At 45.4% G+C, this 23,937-nt stretch overlaps 1 protein-coding gene across 1 annotated transcript in view; it reads left to right on the forward strand.

The window, feature by feature from the left end:
- LOC126101514 (T-box transcription factor TBX18-like) overlaps positions 1-23,937 on the forward strand; it is a 287,840-nt gene that overhangs the window by 163,934 nt on the left and 99,969 nt on the right. Inside the window, exon 4 of the mRNA XM_049912157.1 lies at positions 7,670-7,832. Coding sequence (XP_049768114.1) covers positions 7,670-7,832 — 163 coding nt within the window. The remainder of the gene's footprint in view (positions 1-7,669; positions 7,833-23,937) is intronic.

The following is a 23,937-nucleotide window of genomic DNA, read 5'->3' on the forward strand; positions in this document are numbered from 1 at the left end:
ATTTTCTATTCAGAAAGTTCTTTTTAATAAATAATACTGGAAATATGGAGATTCAGTATTATTAAGAACTCCAGTATGGTCAGCTTGCGTTTTTAATAAGTTGTTTATTAATCATTAACATTATCAGTTATGTATACTGCCCTCAGTTTTGTACGGGAGTTGATACCGTGTGCCTTAACTCAAGGACGAAGTCTCCGACACACTGCGTCCACGAGTGCTGACCACCCGTCACAGGGGGCGGGTGTCCCGCATGTCTGTATTACTAAAGGGACACTGTTACTCAGCTCATAACAGCCAGTCCCAATGGTAGGTCTGTCTAACGTCTCCAAGGAGCAACAAGAATCTGATATTTAGTGTTTTATACAATTTTATATGTTTCCATAATATCCACATTGAGAGGTATTATCCCATGCACAGGGTTTAACGCAGAAGGCAAGTATTACAGTTAGAAACTGTGTGTATGTCTTGAGGTAGTGTAACTCAGCGCACAAATTACCAGACTATTTTCGTCCAGTATTTGAGGATGAGAGCACTTTCTGACTTGCAGCAAACTTAGACATAATTTAGAACGTTTAGGAAACTTTTTCATATTTTATCTTTTTCATTACTCAATGTGTAAGTAGTTCGAAAGGAACAGAAGGAAAGTAATGGGGTATTGAGCGTTAGGCTACAAATGTTTTACATGCCTAGTACCAAATGTTTTACACATCAACTTATTTGTGAAGTAAGTTTTGACGATCTTTTATACACGGGAGTTTAATTGTTTAAAAAATGGGAGATGGGGGCGAGTTGCTGGTTTTGTAATTGTTTTATATTCAGGGTGTTTCAAAAATGACCGGTATATTTGAAACGGCAATAAAAACTAAACGAGCAGCGATAGAAATACACCGTTTGTTGCAATATGCTTGGGACAACAGTACATTTTCAGCCGGACAAACTTTCGAAATTACAGTAGTTACAATTTTCAACAACAGATGGCGCTGCGGTCTGGGAAACTCTATAGTACGATATTTTCCACATATCCACCATGCGTAGCAATAATATGGCGTAGTCTCTGAATGAAATTACCCGAAACCTTTGACAACGTGTCTGGCGGAATGGCTTCACATGCAGATGAGATGTACTGCTTCAGCTGTTCAATTGTTTCTGGATTCTGGCGGTACACCTGGTCTTTCAAGTGTCCCCACAGAAAGAAGTCACAGGGGTTCATGTCTGGCGAATAGGGAGGCCAATCCACGCCGTCTCCTGTATGTTTCGGATAGCCCAAAGCAATCATACGATCATCGAAATATTCATTCAGGAAATTAAAGACGTCGGCCGTGCGATGTGGCCGGGCACAATCTTGCATAAACCACGAGGTGTTCGCAGTGTCGTCTAAGGCAGTTTGTACCGCCACAAATTCACGAAGAATGTCCAGATAGCGTGATGCAGTAATCGTTTCGGATCTGAAAAATGGGCCAATGATTCCTTTGGCAGAAATGGCGGCCCAGACCAGTACTTTTTGAGGATGCAGGGACGATGGGACTGCAACATGGGGCTTTTCGGTTCCCCATATGCGCCAGTTCTGTTTATTATTGACGAAGCCGTCCAGGTAAAAATAAGCTTCGTCAGTAAACCAAATGCTGCCCACATGCATATCGCCGTCATCAATCCTGTGCACTATATCGTTAGCGAATGTCTCTCGTGCAGTAATGGTAGCGGCGCTGAGGGGTTGCCGCGTTTGAATTTTGTATGGATAGAGGTGTAAACTCTGGCGCATGAGACGATACGTGGACGTTGGCGTCATTTGGACCGCAGCTGCAACACGGCGAACGGAAACCCGAGGCCGCTGTTGGATCACCTGCTGCACTAGCTGCGCGTCGCCCTCTGTGGTTGCCGTATGCGGTCGCCCTACCTTTCCAGCACGTTCATCCGTCACGTTCCCAGTCCGTTGAAATTTTTCAAACAGATCTTTTATTGTATCGCTTTTCGGTCCTTTGGTTACATTAAACCTCCGTTGAAAACTTCGTCTTGTTGCAACAACACTGTGTTCTAGGCGGTGGAATTCCAACACCAGAAAAATCCTCTGTTCTAAGGAATAAACCATGTTGTCTACAGCACACTTGCACATTGTGAACAGCACACGCTTACAGCAGAAAGACGACGTACAGAATGGCGCACCCACAGACTGCGTTGTCTTCTATATCGTTCACATCACTTGCAGCGCCATCTGTTGTTGAAAATTGTAACTACTGTAATTTCGAAAGTTTGTCCGGCTGAAAATGTGCTGTTGTCCCAAGCATATTGCAACAAACGGTGTATTTCTATCGCTGCTCGTTTAGTTTTTATTGCCGTTTCAAATATACCGGTCATTTTTGAAACACCCTGTATATGGTATGTGAACTTTTATATTTATGGTATGTGAATTTCAGTACTCAAAGATTAATATTCCAAAGCAGTTTGATGCAATTCTAAACAATTCTCGAGAAAGTCGACTTTGATGTTTTGTCTTTAACACCATACAGCGAGGTCGGCCTCTTTCGGGAGTGAATGTGGGTTTCTGATAAAATATTCGTCTTCCACGCGGGGGCCCTAGGTTCATTTCCTGGCTCATGAAAGTTATTAACAAAGATGCATGTTCTGTAGGGATCTCTGTGAAGTGATAATACATAAGATAAAAAATTCACTTGTGCTCGAGATTCGTAATACCGAGATCATTGATTCATGTCTCGCCTCCACCTTTTTTTCTTTTTTTCCCGCATTCAATCCGAATACGAGCATTATTTAAATATAAAGTTCATCTAATATGTGCTAATGAAGACGCATTTAATTGCTATTCTTACGGAAACTGCTCCTATGGTTATTTCTAATTACACTACTGGCCATTAAAATTGCTACACCACGAAGACGACGTGCTACAGACGCGAAATTTAACCGACAGGAAGATGCTGTGATATGCAGATGATTAGCTTATCAGAGCATTCACACAAGGTTGGCGCCGGTGGCGACACCTACAACGTGCTGACATGAGGAAAGTTTCCAACAGTTCTCACACACAAACAGTAGTTGACCGGCGTTGCCTGGTGAAACGTTGTTGTGATGCCTCTTGTAAGGAGGAGAAATGCGTACCATCACGTTACTGACTTTGATAAAGGTCGGACTGCAGCCTGTCGCGATTGCGGTTTATCGAATCGTGACATTGCTGCTCGCGTTGGTCGAGATCCAATGACTGTTAGTAGAATATGGAATCGGTGGGTTCTGGAGAGTAATACGAAACGCCGTGTTGGATCCCGACGGCCTCGTATCACTAGCAGTCGAGATGACAGGCATCTTATCCGCATGACTGTAACGGATCGTGCAGCCACGTCTCGATCTCTGAGTCAACAGATGGGACATTTGCAAGACAACAACCATCTGCACGAACAGTTCGACGACGTTTGCTGCAGTATGGACTATCAGCTGGGAAACCACGGCTGCGATTACCCTTGACGCTGCATCACAGACAGGAGCGCTTGCGGTCGTGTACTCAACGACGATCCTGGGTGCACGAATGGCAAAACGTCATTTTTTCGGATGAATCCAGGTTCTGTTTACAGCATCATGATGGTCGCATCCGTGTTTGGCGACATCGCGGTGAACGCACATTGGAAGCGTGTATTCGTCATCGCCATACTGACGTATCACCCAGCGTGATGGTATGGGGTGCCATTGGTTACACGTCTCGGCCACCTCTTCTTCGCATTGACGGCACTTTGAACAGTGGATTTTACATTTCAGGTGTGTTACGATCCGTGGCTCCACCCTTCATTTGATCCCGGCGAAACCCTACATTTCGGCAGGATAATGCAAGACCTCATGTTGCCGGTCCTGCACGGGCCTTTCTGGATACAGAAAATGTTCGACTGCTGCCCTGGCCAGCACATTCTCCAGATCTCTCACCAACTTAAAACCTGTAGTCAATGGTGGCCGAGCAAATGGCTCGTCACAATACGCCAGTCACTACTCTTGATTAACTGTGGTATCGTGTTGAAGCTGCATGGGGAGCTGTACCTGTACACGCCATCCAAGCTTAGTTTGACTCAATGCCCAGGCGTATGAAGGCCGTTATTACGGCCAGAGGTGGTTGTTCTGGGTACTGATTTCTCAGGATCTGTGCACCCAAATTGCGTGAAAATGTAATCACATGTTAGTTCTAGTATAATATATATGTGCAATGAATACCCGTTTAGCATCTGCATTTCTTCTTGGTGTAGCAATTTTAATGGCCAGTTGTGTATATATTATTTTCACTGAAACTATAAATTCATAATTTCCCAACTTTTATAAATATTTAAAAAAAGATTGTTTAAAGTTAAAAGAATCGAAAAAATTATTATTTTTTGATCCTTATGTACGGTAAGCTTCATGGAACATCCACCTTTATTTAAGAATTTAGCACAACCGTTAGCCGAATGCATGCCGCCCACGTGGAAAGCGAAGACTATCCTACAGAGCGACAAGGTCGTTGAGAAGAACGACCTTACATTAGGGCATTAAAAGGTGGTCAGAGAAGCTGCATGGTTTTTTCGTCGAGAATTTCTAAGATTTGCGTCGACTGCTTTCGAAGTTCGATATTTTTCTGAACTTCGCATACTGTTGTTGTGGTCTTCAGTCCTGAGACTGGTTTGATGCAGCTCTCCATGCTACTCCATGCTGTGCAAGCTTCTTCATCTCCCAGTACTTACTGAAACGTACATCCTTCTGAATCTGCTTAATGTATTCATCTCTTGGTCTCCCTCTACGATTTTTTCCCTCCATGCTGCCCTCCAATGCTAAATTTGTGATGCCTTGATGTCTCAGAACATGCCCTGCCAGCCGGTCCCTTCTTCTTGTCAAGTTGTGTCACAAACTCCTCTTCTCCCCTATTCTATTCAATACCTCCTCATTAGTTTCTTGATCTACCCATGTAATCTTGAGCATTCTTCTGTAGCACCACATTTCGAAAGCTTCTATTCTCTTCCTGTCCAAACTATTTATCGTCCATGTTTCGCTTCCATACATGGCTACACTCCATACAAATACTTTCAGAAACGACTTCCGGACACTTAAATCTATACTCGATGTTAACAAATTCCTCTTCTTGAGAAACGCTTTCCTTGCCATTGCCAGTCTACATTTTATATCCTCTCTGCTTCGACCATCATCAGTTATTTTGCGCCCCAAATAGCAAAACTCCTGTACTACTTTAAGTGTCTCATTCATCATCATCATCATCATCATCATCATCATCATTTAAGACTGATTATGCCTTTCAGCGTTCAGTCTGGAGCATAGCCCCCCTTTAATAAGCGAGCGAGCGCTGCGTAGCAGCTCATTCGCGCTGCTGCTGCTGCACAGGCAACTGCATTGAACGCTGCCACCATGCCTTATTACAGAAGATATCGTCGACGTTCAAGACAGACAATATATAAAACAATTGAAGACGTCGAAATGACAACTTCTGCTGCAGACAAGAAAAAGAATACTATAAAGTCTGTCGCAGCACACTCTCTACTGGATGGGCCAGCAGTCTTCTGTGGATGCAGACTGAACTTCAGCATTGATGTCAATGATTCTTTCACACATGGCAATGGATGGCTAACTGTCGCAATTGTACGAGGTGGATCTGGAGTTCCAAACGTATCCGGCCTGGAGAGCTTCGTTGACCGTGATGTCAGTTCCTCCATGATCCCCTATTCAGTGCTAACATTGGTGCCTCTTCTGATGTTAAACCTATTACTTCAAAATCATTCTTAACCGAATCCAGGTACCTTCTCCTCGGTCTGCCCCGACTCCTCCTACCCTCTACTGCTGAATCCATGAGTCTCTTGGGTAACCCTGCTTCTCCCATGCGTGTAACATGACCCCACCATCTAAGCCTGTTCGCCCTGACAGCTACATCTATAGAGTTCATTCCCAGTTTTTCTTTGATTTCCTCATTGTGGACACCCTCCTGCCATTGTTCCCATCTACTAGTACCTGCAATCATCCTAGCTACTTTCATGTGCGTAACCTCAACCTTGTTGATAAGGTAACCTGAATCCACCCAGCTTTCGCTCCCATACAACAAAGTTGGTCGAAAGATTGAACGGTGCACAGATAACTTAGTCTTAGTACTGACTTCCTTCTTGCAGAAGAGAGTAGATCGTAGCTGAGCGCTCACTGCATTAGCTTTGCTACACCTCGCTTCCAGTTCTTTCACTATGTTGCCATCCTGTGAGAATATGCATCCTAAGTACTTGAAACCGTCCACCTGTTCTAACTTTGTTCCTCCTATTTGGCACTCAATCCGTTTATATTTCTTTCCCACTGACATTACTTTCGTTTTGGAGATGCTAATCTTCATACCATAGTCCTTACATTTCTGATCTAGCTCTGAAATATTACTTTGCAAACTTTCAATCGAATCTGCCATCACAACTAAGTCATCCGCATATGCAAGACTGCTTATTTTGTGTTCACATATCTTAATCTCACCCAGCCAGTCTATTGTTTTCAACATACGATCCATAAATAATATGAACAACAGTGGAGACAGGTTGCAGCCTTGTCTTACCCCTGAAACTACTCTGAACCATGAACTCAATTTACCGTCAACTCTAACTGCTGCCTGATTATCCATGTAAAGACCTTTAATTGCTTGCAAAAGTTTGCCTCCTATTCCATAATCTTGTAGAACAGACAATAACTTCCTCCTAGGAACCCGGTCGTATGCCTTTTCTAGATCTATAAAGCATAGATACAATTCCCTGTTCCACTCATAACACTTCTCCATTATTTGCCGTAAGCTAAAGATCTGGTCCTGACAACCTCTAAGAGGCCTAAACCCACACTGATTTTCATCTAATTGGTCCTCAACTAATACTCGCAATTTCCTTTCAACAATACCTGAGAAGATTTTACCCACAACGCTGATTAAAGAGATACCTCTGTAGTTGTTACAATCTTTTCTGTTTCCATGTTTAAAGATTGGTGTGATTACTGCTTTTGTCCAGTCTGATGGAACCTGTCCCGACTCCCAGGCCATTTCAATTATCCTGTGTAGCTATTTAAGACCTGACATTCCACTGTATTTGATGAGTTCCGACTTAATTTCATCCACCACAGCCGCTTTATTGCACTGCAATCTATTGACCATTTTTTCCACTTCCTCAAATGTGATCCTATTTCCATCATCATTCCTATCCCATTCTACCTCGAAATCTGAAACATTACTGATCGCATTTTCACCTACATTGAGCAACTCTTCAAAATATTCCCTCCATCTGCCCAAGGCATCCACAGGATTCACCAGCAGTTTTCCTGACCTGTCCAAAATACTTGTCATTTCCTTCTTGCCTCCCTTTCGAAGACTGCTAATTACACTCCAGAAAGGTTTTCCAGCAGCTGGACCCATAGTCTCCAACCTGTATCATTTCCTAATCTAATTCCCTCAACATCACCCGACTTAATTCGACTACATTCCATTATCCTCGTTTTGCTTTTGTTGATGTTCGTCTTATATCCTCCTTTCAAGACACTGTCCATTCTGTTCAACTGCTCTTCCAAGTCCCTTGCTGTCTCTGACAGAATTACAATGTCATCGCATACTATAGACATAAAAAAGATACGAAACTGCGACAGTCGCTCTCGAGACGTGGTGAAGGCGACGAGATGTGTCGGCCTGTTGCAGCTCGCAGTGGATGGTGGCGGGCTCCGGGGACCCCCCGCTGGCGCACAACATGTACGTGCACCCCGACTCGCCGGCCACGGGCCAGCTCTGGATGGCGCAAGGTGTCGTCGCCTTCGACAAGCTCAAGCTCACCAACAACCGCCGGCCGCTCGTCCGAGGGCAGGTCAGTCACTCAGCCACTCAGCCACTCAGCCACTCAGCCACTCAGCCACTCAGCCACTCAGCCACTCAGCCACTCAGCCACTCAGCCACTCAGCCGCTCAGCCACTCAGTCACTCAGCCACTCAGTCACTCAGCCACTCAGCCACTCAGTCACTCGGCCACTCAGCCACTCAGCCACTCAGCCACTCTCACAGCCGAGCGCTGCCGAGCGTCCAGATCGTGGTAGCACACCTACTGCCCCTGCGAGGCGAGCTCGCGGCCTCGCCAAGGCGCCAGGTCTGTTCCAGAAAGAGAGACGGGAGGCGGAGGCAGCTAACAATAGCGCAGTGCTGCCACGCGCCACACGTCTGTACGTCGATGCCCTGCATTCACCAGCAGTGCATCTACACAGACACTTTTGCTTGGCATTTATTCACTATCTCTCAAATAACATTGATTCACAATGAAATGACTCCACACTAGAGATTGGTAGCTCGCGAACGAATGGGTGCAGAGGAACGGTTGACCAAGCTGAACGAAAGGACCGAGGAACGAATTCCAAGGAACGATCGGTTCGTAGTTCACTCCGGTCGCGGCGGTCTACTTATAGTTCCCGGGAACGAGTAACGATCGGTTCATAGTTCACTTCCTTGGTGGCAGTCTACTTATAGTTCCCGGGAACGAGGAACGATCGGTTCGTAGTTCACTAGTTCACTTCGGTCACGGCGGTCACTTCGGCAGTTCACGCTCCAGCCTCCGTCGCGTGTTCGTCTCAGTCTCGGTCTCCCTCGGCCGCACTCATCGTTCTTCGCATGACCACCTGTCTCAGTTCCACTGCCGACTGCTCCTACTTAGATCAGTATTCAGTTGTTCGTTTTGTTCACTGTTCACTGCGCTCACCCATTTTACATGTGTTCCAAACTGTTCTTCCACTTGGGTCTGGCTATCCAGCGTCCACGACCGGTAATCAAAAAGTATTTTATAGTTACGTAAATTACATAAAAATCACGTTGTATGTAATAGGTAGGTCTTTTCAGGTAACAAAAGGGCATATCAGCTCACTTCATTATATCGATGAACAGCATAAGACATACTTATAACAAGACAAGTTTTTTTGTTATTCATATATTTTTTGGTTTCATCGACTTGATTTAGCAAGTAACTTTCAATAATTTGCTTAATTTTTAGTGTAAGAAAATTCATATAAAACTATTTTCGTGTATCTTTCCTATACAAAACATTACATTTGGGAAGGCTGTAATTATTTTTAAGTTTGGTTTTTTCCAATTTGCATCACCTGCTAGCTTGGTTTCTTCGAAAAAAAAAATAGTGGGTTGTGGGTCATTTTGGTTCAGTAGCAAAAGCGGTGCCTCTCCATTTGAGAAGACATAGATTGCCATAAAATCGTATTTACTTATTATCTCAAAAACATTTGTTCAGAAGGAGCTTTCAAACCAAAATCTTTATTACTGTGAACTTAATTATTATTATTATTGCTGCATTAACTTTAATAATGCAACATAAAAACCTAATTTTTACTAAGCGTGTGACGCTGGTATGATGAGAAAACCACATTTTATTTTATGCTTCCGTAAAGTCTACTTCGCCTAGGAACTCAGAGACAACGTGAAGTATATATAAGGTCTAAACGATTATTGTTTACAACTTAGCGTAGCTATGTAGTGGAAATCGAAACGAAGAGTTTTATACAAGACACTTGTGGTCTATTAAGTTGGGAAACAGCCACCAACAGGTTTAGAAGACTACATGTGCTGTAGCCCATGCGCGTCGCGTGAGATTTTCCTGTTCTCTTCTCCAGCTCTCTACTCCTCCTCATCGATTGTTCCGCCATTGTTGCTTGCATTAGCTTGTTATTTCTTCACTTCCTAATTATTAAATGTTTGTTTGTTGTATCTGCTCGTAACGGGCAACACATCGTACGTAATTGGCGAGCAGTCTGTACTCGGGGCCGGTTTTCCGTGCGCCACCCTATATTATTTCCCTGCGATCTGCCACAAAGGCTACAGTTGGCTGAACGAGAGGTTCTGCAGAATCACAGAAATTACTTCTAAAAGTGTATAAGAATTCTGTAATGAATAAAAACTCTATACTCCAGGGGGGGGGAGGCAAGTGCCCCCTCTTGGTGCCCTCTATCATTCAGTCACCTACACTACTAGTTTTCAGTTTTTCTTAAGAACCATATATCAAGCACAAATTACCGGTGAACGAGTAAAAATGAACGGTTCCCAAAAAAGAACGATCGGCAGTGAACTAGTTCCCAAGGATGAACGAGTTTGCCCATCTCTACTCCACACTTTGTCTGAATAAACAGCTACTCAGTTTACTTCGATCATGATTCATTTTCGGAAAAATCTACTTTTGCAAATTATCATCTTCGCACATAACGACTCGCTCATTCTCTCAATTTGAAAACCAATTTCCACGGACGAAATTTTTCTCGGAGGTTCCTTGCTAGCCTTGACGACCACTTCTGTCAGATAAGAGCTATAGTACAGGGTGTTTCAAAAAGGACTTAAGAAAAAATTTCATATAAATTTATTGAAAGAAGACATAGAGCTGTCTTTAGTGTTATTTTGTAGGGAAATACATCAAGTTTCTTTACCTTAAACTAAACATATTATATGTGGCTTCCGTCGGTTATCCTGCACACATCCCATCGGAAGCCAATTTCTTCAGCCGGCCGGAGTGGCCGAGCGGTTCTCGGCGCTACAGTCTGGAACCACGCGACCGCTACGGTCGCAGGTTCGAATCTTGCCTCGGGCATGGATGTGTGTGGCGTCCTTAGGTTAGTTAGTTTTAAGTAGTTCTAAGTTCTAAGGGACTCATTGTAATTTTTCTCCATTTGACTTATGTGTGTTATTTACTATCCTCATATGTAGAACCAGATCTAATATCTGCGTGAATTTTGTATTCTCTGACTTGGTTTACAAAAATATACTGTCATGCAAAGCCAACTGTAATATTCTTATACTATACTGTTAATAATAAGCAATGTAACAATCAGAAATACAGTTACCTATCCGGACAGCAAAACCACAAAAACAAGTGTAATAACCGTAAGTGTTAACCTAAGGAATAAGCATCAGACTTTAACTCGTTTCTTCAAATATGTCATTAGTTCAGAGGTATGGCAAATAACAGACTACTATTCTGCATCGATATCAATATATGTGGTTGGTGGTACACTATTATTTGCTACTCTAATTAGGCACACGTAATGAAGCTGAGTAGAACAGCAGAAAAGTTTGCAGCTCCCTACTTACCTAACAGACTTCACTTTAGATTTAGATAAAAGATGATTCAGCAATACAAGAAAAGTTTAGCCGCTTGAAACAAAACTACAGCACCCAACTGCTTAAGCAAACAGACTGATATGAAAGCAAAAGTAACATGGACAGGGGTGGTTTCTACATCAACATATTTGGTACTCAACATTTCATTGATTCACTATAAACTGTTTAACGTTACTATTTATCACCATTATGCATCAACTTAGTATTTACTTTCATTAATACGTAATGTGAAAGCAGCAAACAATTTATCTAATGTGGTCTCCGAATCTGGCATAACCTTACGTAATCATTTTAACACAGAAAATAATAGCAATGTTAATTATGAAATTCTCAGTTATCTTTCCATAAATTATTTCACTGATTAATCACTGATTTGCCAACAATATACACTCCTGGAAATGGAAAAAAGAACACATTGACACCGGTGTGTCAGACCCACCATACTTGCTCCGGACACTGCGAGAGGGCTATACAAGCTATGATCACACGCACGGCACAGCGGACACACCAGGAACCGCGGTGTTGGCCGTCGAATGGCGCTAGCTGCGCAGCATTTGTGCACCGCCGCCGTCAGTGTCAGCCAGTTTGCCGTGGCATACGGAGCTCCATCGCAGTCTTTAACACTGGTAGCATGCCGCGACAGCGTGGACGTGAACCGTATGTGCAGTTGACGGACTTTGAGCGAGGGCGTATAGTGGGCATGCGGGAGGCCGGGTGGACGTGCCGCCGAATTGCTCAACACGTGGGGCGTGAGGTCTCCACAGTACATCGATGTTGTCGCCAGTGGTCGGCGGAAGGTGCACGTGCCCGTCGACCTGGGACCGGACCGCAGCGACGCACGGATGCACGCCAAGACCGTAGGATCCTACGCAGTGCCGTAGGGGACCGCACCGCCACTTCCCAGCAAATTAGGGACACTGTTGCTCCTGGGGTATCGGCGAGGACCATTCGCAACCGTCTCCATGAAGCTGGGCTACGGTCCCGCACACCGTTAGGCCGTCTTCCGCTCACGCCCCAACATCGTGCAGCCCGCCTCCAGTGGTGTCGCGACAGGCGTGAATGGAGGGACGAATGGAGACGTGTCGTCTTCAGCGATGAGAGTCGCTTCTGCCTTGATGCCAATGATGGTCGTATGCGTGTTTGGCGCCGTGCAGGTGAGCGCCACAATCAGGACTGCATACGACCGAGGCACACAGGGCCAACACCCGGCATCATGGTGTGGGGAGCGATCTCCTACACTGGCCGTACACCACTGGTGATCGTCGAGGGGACACTGAATAGTGCACGGTACATCCAAACCGTCATCGAACCCATCGTTCTACCATTCCTATACCGGCAAGGGAACTTGCTGTTCCAACAGGACAATGCACGTCCGCATGTATCCCGTGCCACCCAACGTGCTCTAGAAGGTGTAAGTCAACTACCCTGGCCAGCAAGATCTCCGGATCTGTCCCCCATTGAGCATGTTTGGGACTGGATGAAGCGTCGTCTCACGCGGTCTGCACGTCCAGCACGAACGCTGGTCCAACTGAGGCGCCAGGTGGAAATGGCATGGCAAGCCGTTCCACAGGACTACATCCAGCATCTCTACGATCGTCTCCATGGGAGAATAGCAGCCTGCATTGCTGCGAAAGGTTAATATACACTGTACTAGTGCCGACATTGTGCATGCTCTGTTGCCTGTGTCTATGTGCCTGTGGTTCTGTCAGTGTGATCATGTGATGTATCTGACCCCAGGAATGTGTCAATAAAGATTCCCCTTCCTGGGACAATGAATTCACGGTGTTCTTATTTAAATTTCCAGGAGTGTATTAAAGATTTCACAATCTTGACTGAATACAGGTCACTTGGAATTTTCATGTACCAGGTTAGGATCCTGCTTGGTTTATGAACGGGATAAATTACCAGGTGGACACAATTGTTAATTTGGAAGATGGTTATTATTCTTAAAGCACATTTCAGCTTCCTGGCACCCACTATAATACATAGCTAAAATGTCGTACCCTGTAAGCTGTGATCAGCGACGGAGGCGTTGGTGGCAACAACTGCATTAATATTAGAACGGCCAAGAGCAGTTATCCATGTCGGACTTATGTCCTCTTCATAGCGATGATCCATCTTATAATCAACACCCCTTTTTCTCCCCAAACCAAGTCGTGAAAAATTGCAGTTTCCAACCGAGGCAAGATGCAACAAAACACTATACTGGCGCTGTACGTGCTGCCTCTAAGATCTCTGGCCACCTTTTTACATTTAATAATTATAACAAATAGATATCTTTACAATATTTAAAAGTAAATATTACACCCTTTTTCTTAATATGTACATTCGGTTTAATCTTATCAAAGAGTTTCGGTATCGATTACGCTTCAAACAAGATGTCTCTACTTCTGCTTTAACAGTTTCAATAAAGTATTTACAAGTTTTGTTAAAAAATATGAACAATAATGTCACATGATGACCTCAGCAATTAAGTGCCATAGTGCTCAGAGCCATTTGAACCATTTCAACCAATTTCTTCCCATACTCGCCGTATTATTGCACGTGTAACTTGTTCAATGGCAGCGTAAATTCTTGCTCTAAGTTCAGGTAGAGAAGCCGGCACAGGAGGTATAAACACGATATCCTCGATGAACCCCAATAAAAATAAATCGAGTAGGGTCAGATCTGGGGAACGTGGGGGCCATGCAATTTGTGCAGCGCGGCCAATCCATTGATGTGTAAAGCGGTCACTGTGAAAATCCCGGACGTTAGCCAGGTAGTGTGGTGGTGTACCATCTCGCATGAAGTAAACATTTCATTCTTGGTCATCCTCACCTACCTGTGGTATCAAAAACTGTTGTAACATATCTAGGTACACTAACCCGTCGATGGTTGTCTCACGGAAAAAGGTGGAGCTGTACGCTTTGTTCCTGCTCAATGCACAAAAAACGTTTAGTTTAAGGCTATCACGAACATGTTGCAATAATTTGTGTGGGTTTTCACTGTCCCAAATCCTATAGTTAAGTGTGTTAGCGTCGCCACTTAAGTGAAAAGTCGACTCGTTAGAAAAGATGATTTCTCCAAGAAATGTTCGTCCTCGTGTAATCGATTTAACATATCCGCACAGAAGTTCTTGCGAGCAATTTTACCAGTGTCTTTTATTGCTTGTACGATCGTGAATCTGAACGGTTTCGTATTTAAACGGTTTGTCAACACACGCCAAACAGTCGTATGCGCGATTTGCAGTTCGCGAAATGCACCCCGGGTCGATTTTGTAGGGCTGTTGACAAAACGTTGTCTCACTCGCTCAGTGACGTCGTCAGATGTGCTTGGACGACCTGATGGTTTCAAAATGGTTCAAATGGCTCTGAGCACTATGGGACTCAACATCTTAGGTCATCAGTCCCCTAGAACTTACAACTACTTAAACCTAACTAACCTAAGGACATCACACAACACCCAGCCATCACGAGGCAGAGAAAATCCCTGACCCCGCCGGGAATCGAACCCGGGAACACGGGCGTGGGAAGCGAGAACGCTACCGCACGACCACGAGATGCGGGCCTGATGGTTTCGCGTGTCTTACCAAGCACCCTGTTTCTACAAAACATTTATGCCACTCATAAACTGTAGGCCTACTAGGAGGATCTTTAACGTACATGCTGCGGAAATTACGCCGAATTGTTGTCATCGATTTCGATTCTTCAAACCAAAACACAAAGCTTGCACGCTCGGGTCCCGTGAAGACATCCGTCTAACGCAACTGCCGCTAGCGCTTCTTAGTGTGCGATTCGGCACTAGCGGACTACGCGAGACAAAACTTGTTGTATTTCCCTACAAATTGTCAATCACCTCTGTAAGTACCATGAATTATTTTATATGAATTTTGGAATTTCTGAAGTCCTTTTTGAAACACCCTGTATAGGGTGAACAGAACAAAAATTACCTGTCCAACAACCCTCCACTTCTAGTGAGCCTTCTGAAATGTCAGTTTAGCCAGTGTATCAGTTCAGGATGGTATAAGAGCCGCAGAACGACTGTCCGTCCTTTTCCATCAGAGTTTTTCGCACATTAAGACAATCCGTCCTTAGACTACATTAGTGAGTCGTCGTGTAGGATTCTTTCCACCCGTTTTGCCGAAAGGCTGTCGAAATTTATCTTCCTCGCAGAAGCAGCGCCGTCGGGTTCTCTGTAAAATGCAGTTATACTTCTCGTGATTCTAAGTGATAAGCGGGAAGCTGATCTATTCGGAACAACGTTCAGAGGGATGCCATTGTAATATATTTATTTACTAAACACTGTAAACTGAAAATATCGACACAATTATGCGATTAACGGAAAACTAACAATTTTTGAGAGAGGGGCCTTACGACAGAACTAGATGGGAAGGTATCCCATCGGCGACTGACGACTATGGCGCACATCCTTTATCTCGTACTTGTGATATTTCGAAGGCGTTACTACATTTTCGTTACGTTAAACATTATTGACTTATTTATTAAGATGATCTATTTCTACCGTTGTAATATTATAATAAGAAAGTACTTATGACCTTTAGGCTTCTCCTGATATCTGTATTGGAAAAAGCGACTTTAACTAGCACATACAGGTATTTAGCAGGGTTAGTTGCTTCGCTCCCTTCGCTTTCCCTACATACCATGCTGCTGACGTAACGGGCGTTCTCATGTCTATCTACAGGGCCTCACACCACCGTCCACTGGCAACGCTATATGCTCCACAGGCGTGGGAACTGAAATCTTACTTCCGACTGTGTCAGTTCTGCAGTACCGCTTTACTCGCTGAATGCGATACAAAATTATAAAACAGAAAATAAGGAAATAAAACGTGGCTTCAACAGAAGAGGTACCTTATATCGGAAAATGTAAGCTGGGTCGCTGAATGCGATACAAATTATAAAACAGAAAATAAGGAAATAAAACGTGGCTTCAACAGAAGAGGTACCTTATATCGGAAAATGTAAGCTGGGTTGTCTATCTTACATTGCATGATCATCATCCACGCTCGGGTTGACAGTCTGAAGGTGCGTGAAGTATTTTCCGGGCAAGTTTATTTTGCCTACGGTTTAATTCCTATGTTTTCTTCTGTCACAAAGCGGCATATGCGAGGGAATGGCATGTGGACAATAACATTCCTGAAATGGACTGGTCTGCACAGAGTGCTGTCTTGAACCCACCTTTGGAAGTAGTTAAAACGTCGACTTTGCCGCAGACCACTATATCCAAGATCACTACCTCCTCTAATATCGGCTCTTGAGGAAAAATGGCTGCCATTCATCCACAGATATTCAGACAACTCACTGAAAGTGTGCCCAGCAGAGTTCAAGTCGTCATAAAAGTGAAGGATGGAAACACCCTACAGGCACTACGCAAAATAATGTGAATGCCTGTACTTACTTGTTCATTAATAAGGGGTTGGAGCCCCCTCCCTTTGCCTGTAATACAGCTGCGATTCTTCTTGGAATACTGGCATATAATGATTGTATAGTCTCCAGTCGAATGTTACACCACTCTTTCTCAGAACGTCTTCTAACCCCTGTAGTGACGAGGGAGGCGAAAATCTGCTCCGGAGTCTGCGATCCAATACCTCCCACAAGTGTTCGATAATGTTCAAGTCCGGCTACTGTGGTGGCCAGGGCAGACACTGCAGTTCAGCTGCATGTTCCTCATACCACGACTGTACTGTCCTAGCTGTCTGAATGGGTGCGTTATCGTCCTGAATATGGCATCATTGTTGGCGGATAACATTTGAATCATGTGGTGAAACTGATCATCTACAATGTTCACATAATCGTTGGCTGTAACACGGCCTTTGAGAGTAATGACGAGACCAGGAGAGTACCATGACATCATCGCACCTCCACCTCCTTGTTTAAATGCTGGAATCGAGCAGTCATGATTTCAGGCTTCTTTTGGCGTTCTCCAGACGTAAACCCGACCCTATGTTGGAAATACACTCCTGGAAATGGAAAAACGAACACATTGACACCGGTGTGTCAGACCCACCATACTTGCTCCGGACACTGCGAGAGGGCTGTACAAGCAATGATCACACGCACGGCACAGCGGACACACCAGGAACCGCGGTGTTGGCCGTCGAATGGCGCTAGCTGCGCAGCATTTGTGCACCGCCGCCGTCAGTGTCAGCCAGTTTGCCGTGGCATACGGAGCTCCATCGCAGTCTTTAACACTGGTAGCATGCCGCGACAGCGTGGACGTGAACTGTATGTGCAGTTGACGGACTTTGAGCGAGGGTGTATAGTGGGCATGCGGGAGGCCGGGTGGACGTACCGCCGAATTGCTCAACACGTGGGGCGTGAGGTCTCCACAGTACATCGATGTTGTCGCCAGTGGTCGGCGGAAGGTGCACGTGCCCGTCGACCTGGGACCGGACCGCAGCGACGCACGGATGCACGCCAAGACCGTAGGATCGTACGCAGTGCTGTAGGGGATCGCACCGCCACTTCCCAGCAAATTAGGGACACTGTTGCTCCTGGGGTATCGGCGAGGACCATTCGCAACCGTCTCCATGAAGCTGGGCTACGATCCCGCACACCGTTAGGCTGTCTTCCGCTCACGTCCCAACATCGTGCAGCCCGCCTCCAGTGGTGTCGCGACAGGCGTGAATGGAGGGACGAATGGAGACGTGTCGTCTTCAGCGATGAGAGTCGCTTCTGTCTTGGTGCCAATGATGGTCGTATGCGTGTTTGGCGCCGTGCAGGTGAGCGCCACAATCAGGACTGCATACGACCGAGGCACACAGGGCCAACACCCGGCATCATGGTGTGGGGAGCGATCTCCTACACTGGCCGTACACCACTGGTGATCGTCGAGGGGACACTGAATAGTGCACGGTGCATCCAAACCGTCATCGAACCCATCGTTCTACCATTCCTAGACCGGCAAGGGAACTTGCTGTTCCAATAGGACAATGCACGTCCGCATGTATCCCGTGCCACCCAACGTGCTCTAGAAGGTGTAAGTCAACTACCCTGGCCAGCAAGATCTCCGGATCTGTCCCCCATTGAGCATGTTTGGGACTGGATGAAGCGTCGTCTCACGCGGTCTGCACGTCCAGCACGAACGCTGGTCCAACTGAGGCGCCAGGTGGAAATGGCATGGCAAGCCGTTCCACAGGACTACATCCAGCATCTCTACGATCGTCTCCATGGGAGAATAGCAGCCTGCATTGCTGCGAAAGGTGGATATACACTGTACTAGTGCCGACATTGTGCATGCTCTGTTGCCTGTGTCTATGTGCCTGTGGTTCTGTCAGTGTGATCATGTGATGTATCTGACCCCAGGAATGTGTCAATAAAGTTTCCCCTTCCTGGGACAATGAATTCACGGTGTTCTTATTTCAATTTCCAGGAGTGTAGATCTCTGTCATTTTGTTTTGATTTGCGCCCACTATTTCCTTTACACCATGTTTTACAATTCTTTGCGTTGGATGACGTCACTAATGCTTCCAGTTAGCAGCTCGTCCATGAATATTCGCTTTATTGAGTTCTCGGCAGACAGTGTCGATAGATATGGGGCCTCGAAGAGGCTATTGAGATCTGCAGTCCGTTTAGCCGCAGTAGTTTTGTGTTGTTTTGACATAATTCGTGTTAGCGTACGAACATCTCTGTCATTTAGTTTTGATTTGCGCCCACTATTTCCTTTACACCATGATGTCTTTCCATGTTTTGTGTAGGCTGTCATAACTCGTAAAACGGTTTCTGTTGAAACATTCAATAGCCCGCATCTCGTCGTCGTGCGGTAGCGTTCTCGCTTCCCACGCCCGGGTTCCCGGGTTCGATTCCCGGCGGAGTCAGGGATTTTCTCTGCCTCGTGATGGCTGGGTGTTGTGTGCTGTCCTTAGGTTAGTTAGGTTTAAGTAATTCTAAGTTCGAGGGGACTGATGGCCATAGATGTTGAGTCCCATAGTGCTCAGAGCCATTTGAACCATTTGAAACATTCAATAAGTTGGCTGTCTTGGTTCTGATGCTCCAGTTAATCGGGCCCCAACAATGTGCCCTCTTTAGAACTCTGCTAGGTCTCTCATTGCATGTCGACCTCAGCCGCCGAATGCAAATACAAAGTTTGCACTACTCGTAAACAACCTGCACCTATGCCTAGTATGTACTGAACACCCACAGTCCAGAACGACACGTACCTTACCTGCGTTGTTCGCCGTCAAACACAAGCATGCTATTTCTATCACTATTCGCATTATTTTTCCTACACCCTGTATATTAACGTCCTCTAATAGGTGTATAGCTACTTTTAATCAAATAGTGTATCAGGAAGGCAATTGTCACGCTAATCAAGTATAACTTGGGTGCCCAGGGAAAGCTTTACCGAAGCTCTGGCAAGAGGTTTCATTTCTGTAAGGTTCAGAGGATACAATCTCTGCAAAAACTAATTACCGTGATCCACGTCAGAGAGAAAAATCGGTAATCGATCTGAGAACGAATTACGCTAACGCACCCCGAGAGCTGCACACATCAAAAAAAGTTTTGCATCACTCCGGTTCCCAGAACTCCTGAAGATTGACGTTGACTGTGGATACTGTATCACAGACACAGTCCCTTTCACTGTTCGAAGATGTCACTAAACACACCCAAAAATGTAAACAACCATGCACAGCTCAAATGGCTCTGAGCACTATGGGACTTAACTTCTGAGGTTATCAGTCCCCTAGAACTTAGAACTACTTAAACCTAACTAACCTAAGGACATCACACACATCCATGCCCGAGGCACGATTCGAACCTGCGACCGTAGCGGTCGTGCGGTTCCAGACTGTAGCGCCTAGAACCGCTCGGCCACCCCGGCCGGCAACCATGCATGAGTAGTGCCTATTAGACGGAGGGGGTCCGACAGCCGATCAGTTCCAGGTGGCAGTTCCAGTCAATCCACCAGGAAAGAGGCATGAGGCTTAATTCGATGTCTAAATCGAAGAATACACTTCTAATTACTAGTCTTGTTTCTAAAAGGATTTTATAGATACACAAAAAATGGAAATTTTTACCGAGGCAATCAAGTCCAGGTCCATCCCTCCAGAGGTAGTTCGTTTTGTCTCGTTACTATGCTCCTTAGACCTGTTCTAAACATCTAGAGATTCCACGAATAAAATAAACCTTCTTGCACTGTTTTCATCGTTTTCTTGTCGCTTACCAGTCGCGCTCCAGCGTCCATATTGTTGCGAAGTGTCTTACTTCGGAGGACTGGAGACTGCCACGATATTATATCCCTTTTTCTGTATATTATCAACTAGGTAGCCCGGTTGTTCGTTATGTTCAGTATTCACCTGGTCCTGAATCCACTCTGAGCCCGCACTGCGCGCTATTGTTCAAATGGCTCTGAACACTATGGGACTAAACTATTTAAACCTAACTAACCTAAGGACACGAACGTGCGACCGTAGCGGTCGCGCGGTTCCAGACTGTAGCGCCTAGAACCGCTCGGCCACCCCAGCCGGCTGCGCGCTATGGTAGACGCCTCAAACTACGAGGAAGTCTTTCAGCTGCAAGAAATGTTGTTCATCAACAATATGAACATGTTATCATTTTAGAAAGCAGTTGACAGTTTTATTACTCATATACGCACATCAAAAAAGGTTTTGAATCAGCTCGGTTCCGAGAGTTCAGGAACCTGTACAGAAAATTGGAATAGAGATCAACATAAACATTTCCACCCTTTCTATTGCTCATGAAAAACCTCACATTGCATGTTGTACCACCATACATTGAGTCCTTCAAAGGTGGTGGTCTAGATTGCGGTACACACCGGGACCTCTAATAAACAGTAGAAAGTCCTCCTTCATTGATGCATGCCTGTATTCGTCGTGGCATACTATCCACAAGTTCATTAAGGCACTGTTGGTCCAGATTGTCCCACTCCTCAACGGCGATTCGGCGTAGATCCCTCAGAGTGCTTGGTGGATCACATCGTCCATAAACAGCACTTTTCAATCTATCTCAGGCATGTTCGATAGGGTTCATTCCTGGAGAACATGCTCGCCGCTCTAGCCGAGCAATGTTGTTATCCTGAAGAAAGTCATTCATAAGATGTGCACGATGGGCGCGCGAATTGTCGCCCATGAAGACGAATGCCTCGCCAATATGCTGCCGATATGGTTGCACTATGGGTCGGAGGATGGCATTCACTTATCGTACAACCGTTACGGCGCCTTCCATGACCAACAACGCCGTACGTCGGCCCCACAAAATGCCACCCCAAAACAGCAGGGAACCTCCACATCGCTGCACTCGCTGGACACTGTAAGGCGTTCAGCCTGACTGGGTTGCCTACAAACACGTCTCCGACGATTGTCTGGTTGAAGGCATATGCGACACCCATCGGTGAAGAGAACGTGCTGCCAATCCTGAGCGGTCGATTCGGCATGTTGTTGGGCCCATCTGTAGAGCGCTGCATGGTGTCGTGGTAGCGAAGATGAAACTCGCCATGTACGTCGAGAGTGAAGCTGCATCGCAGTTTGAAGCCGATTGATATTGACTTGGCTGGCCAGTTTAACAAGCAGCAATTGATTGGAGGTCCAAATGTTTTTCGTGGACTCCATTTGAACTTCACTTGTGATGTGCAAGCAGTGTTTGGAGGTAGTACCTGGTTGACACTTGCTGTTGTATGGGGCAATCACGCAGATTATAGTGGCCTTGAAGCATTTCCAGATGCTAACATTTTGGCTTGGAAGACATGGAGTATAGCTGAGACTACAGGGCTCTTGGCTAAGCAGCCTTATGGTACTCTTGTTCCAAGCATGCCATTTGTTTTGAGTACGAGAAGGAAAAAGAAATTAAATGCCGATGAGTACCTGTTTATATGGGCAAAAGTCGGTAATGGCAATTGCAAAATAAAGATTCAACATGGGGGCGTTGCTGTCAGGCTTCCCCCGAGCCATAATCCGTAGGCAGCGGTCATCCACTGCAGTAGTACCCTTGGGTGGCCTGAGCGAGGCATGTCATCGACAGTTCCTGTCTCTCTGTATCTCCCCCGTGTGCGAACAACATCTCTTTGGTTCGCTCCGAGATGCCTGGACACTTCCCTTGTTGAGAGTCATCCCTGGCACAAAGTAACAACCCGGACGTGATCGAACCGCGGTATTGACCGTCTAGGCATGGTTTAACTACAGACATAGAGTCTATGTGATTGCCGTAAGCTTAGTGACAACAGTGCATCCTAATTTAAGTTATACAATATAGCACTGAAGATGGTCACTCAGTGACAGAAAATCGATTTTGCGATAGTAAAAATATACGACCAATGCTGTCTCTTTTTTCAAGTATACCTGTTATCTGGTCGTAGTGCACATGACAACATGGAGTCGCCAATCAATAAATCTCATTCTGTTTAAAGGTTGTGCCTGACCTAGACACATACCAGGACCGCTGCCTTCTACGGGCACTGCTAATATCGCAGTTCGGGGGCAGCACTGACAGCGAAAACCAAACGTACAGATTCGAGTCCTGTTCTGAGAGACAGTTGCGTGAAATACGCAACCTTTATCCGAAACACTTCCTCCTTTCTTTTGTCGCTGGCCGCGGTGGTCGAGCGGTTCTAGGCGCTTCAGTCCGGAACCGCGCTACTGCTACAGTCGCAGGTTCGAATCCTGCCTCTGGCACGGATGAATGTGGTGTCCTTACGTTAGTTACGTTTAAGTAGTTCTAAGTTCTAGGAGACGACCTCAGATGTTAAGTCCCATAGTGCTCAGAGCCATTTGAACCATTTTTTTCTTTTGTCACTAGCTATGAACGTCTCTTGGAAATCCAAATAGAAAATACAGGACTTCTACACAAATATGGGAACACCGTGACAAAGGCATGTTCGGACACAATCGCAGATGCACGCCAAGCCTGCAAGCTCGCGCTGTTGTACTTGACGACGAACGGCACAAGTGCGATGTCCTCAGCAGGTTACGAGTTTCAGTCGCGGTCAGAAGAGCGTAGTCGGAGCTAAGTGAATTTGAAGTCGACAAACTGTTGGTGCTCGTATGGTGCTTCAGTAAACAAGGGTGCTGAAGTGTTTGGTGTTTCAAGAGGCACCGTATCAGAGATTTATACCGCATCTAGGAAAAGCGGAAAAACATTGTCCAAGTCAATATGCGAACGATGGCGTGTCTTGAGTAATTGCGACAGATTGTCATTGAAAAGGAATGTGACGAAAAATATGAGTACAACAACAAAAATCACTGCACAATTGATTGTCACACTCGCGAACCAAGTCTGAAAAGGAATGTGACGAAAAATATGAGTACAACAACAAAAGTCACTGCACAATTGATTGTCACACTCGCGAACCAAGTCAGCATCAAAACAACACGATAGGAGCTCCAGATGCAAGGAATTTCAGGGTGACATGCGATTCCAGATCCACTCATAGTTACGCAAATGCCCGTAACAGGAAAACGTGGCGCAGAAGCCACAAAACGTGGACTGTGGAGCAAGGGAAGAATCTCATTTGGTCCGGATGTGTCGTATTTGCACACTGTTTCAAATTTCTGGCCGAGTTTACGTGCGAAGAAAAAAACATGGCATTGGTTCGGTGATGATTTGGACTAGTGTGACGTAGCGAATTATTACGATTTGTCACCTGGCATTGAAAGCGTGGCTTGCCGTGGAGAAGGGAAGAGAGGAGGAACCTGGCCACTGGAGCACGCGAGCTGGCTACTTGCTTAACGCTGCGTGCAATACGTTACACATACTCTCTATAAATCTGAATAAGTACTGTTAAATATTAATCCATCTTTTTCATTCTTTGTGTACCAAATTCTATTGATAACAGAGCCATACTGTTAAAATTTCAAATCAAT

This window comes from Schistocerca cancellata, chromosome 9, assembly GCF_023864275.1.
Source record: "Schistocerca cancellata isolate TAMUIC-IGC-003103 chromosome 9, iqSchCanc2.1, whole genome shotgun sequence".
NCBI classification, from domain to species: Eukaryota; Metazoa; Arthropoda; class Insecta; order Orthoptera; family Acrididae; genus Schistocerca; species Schistocerca cancellata.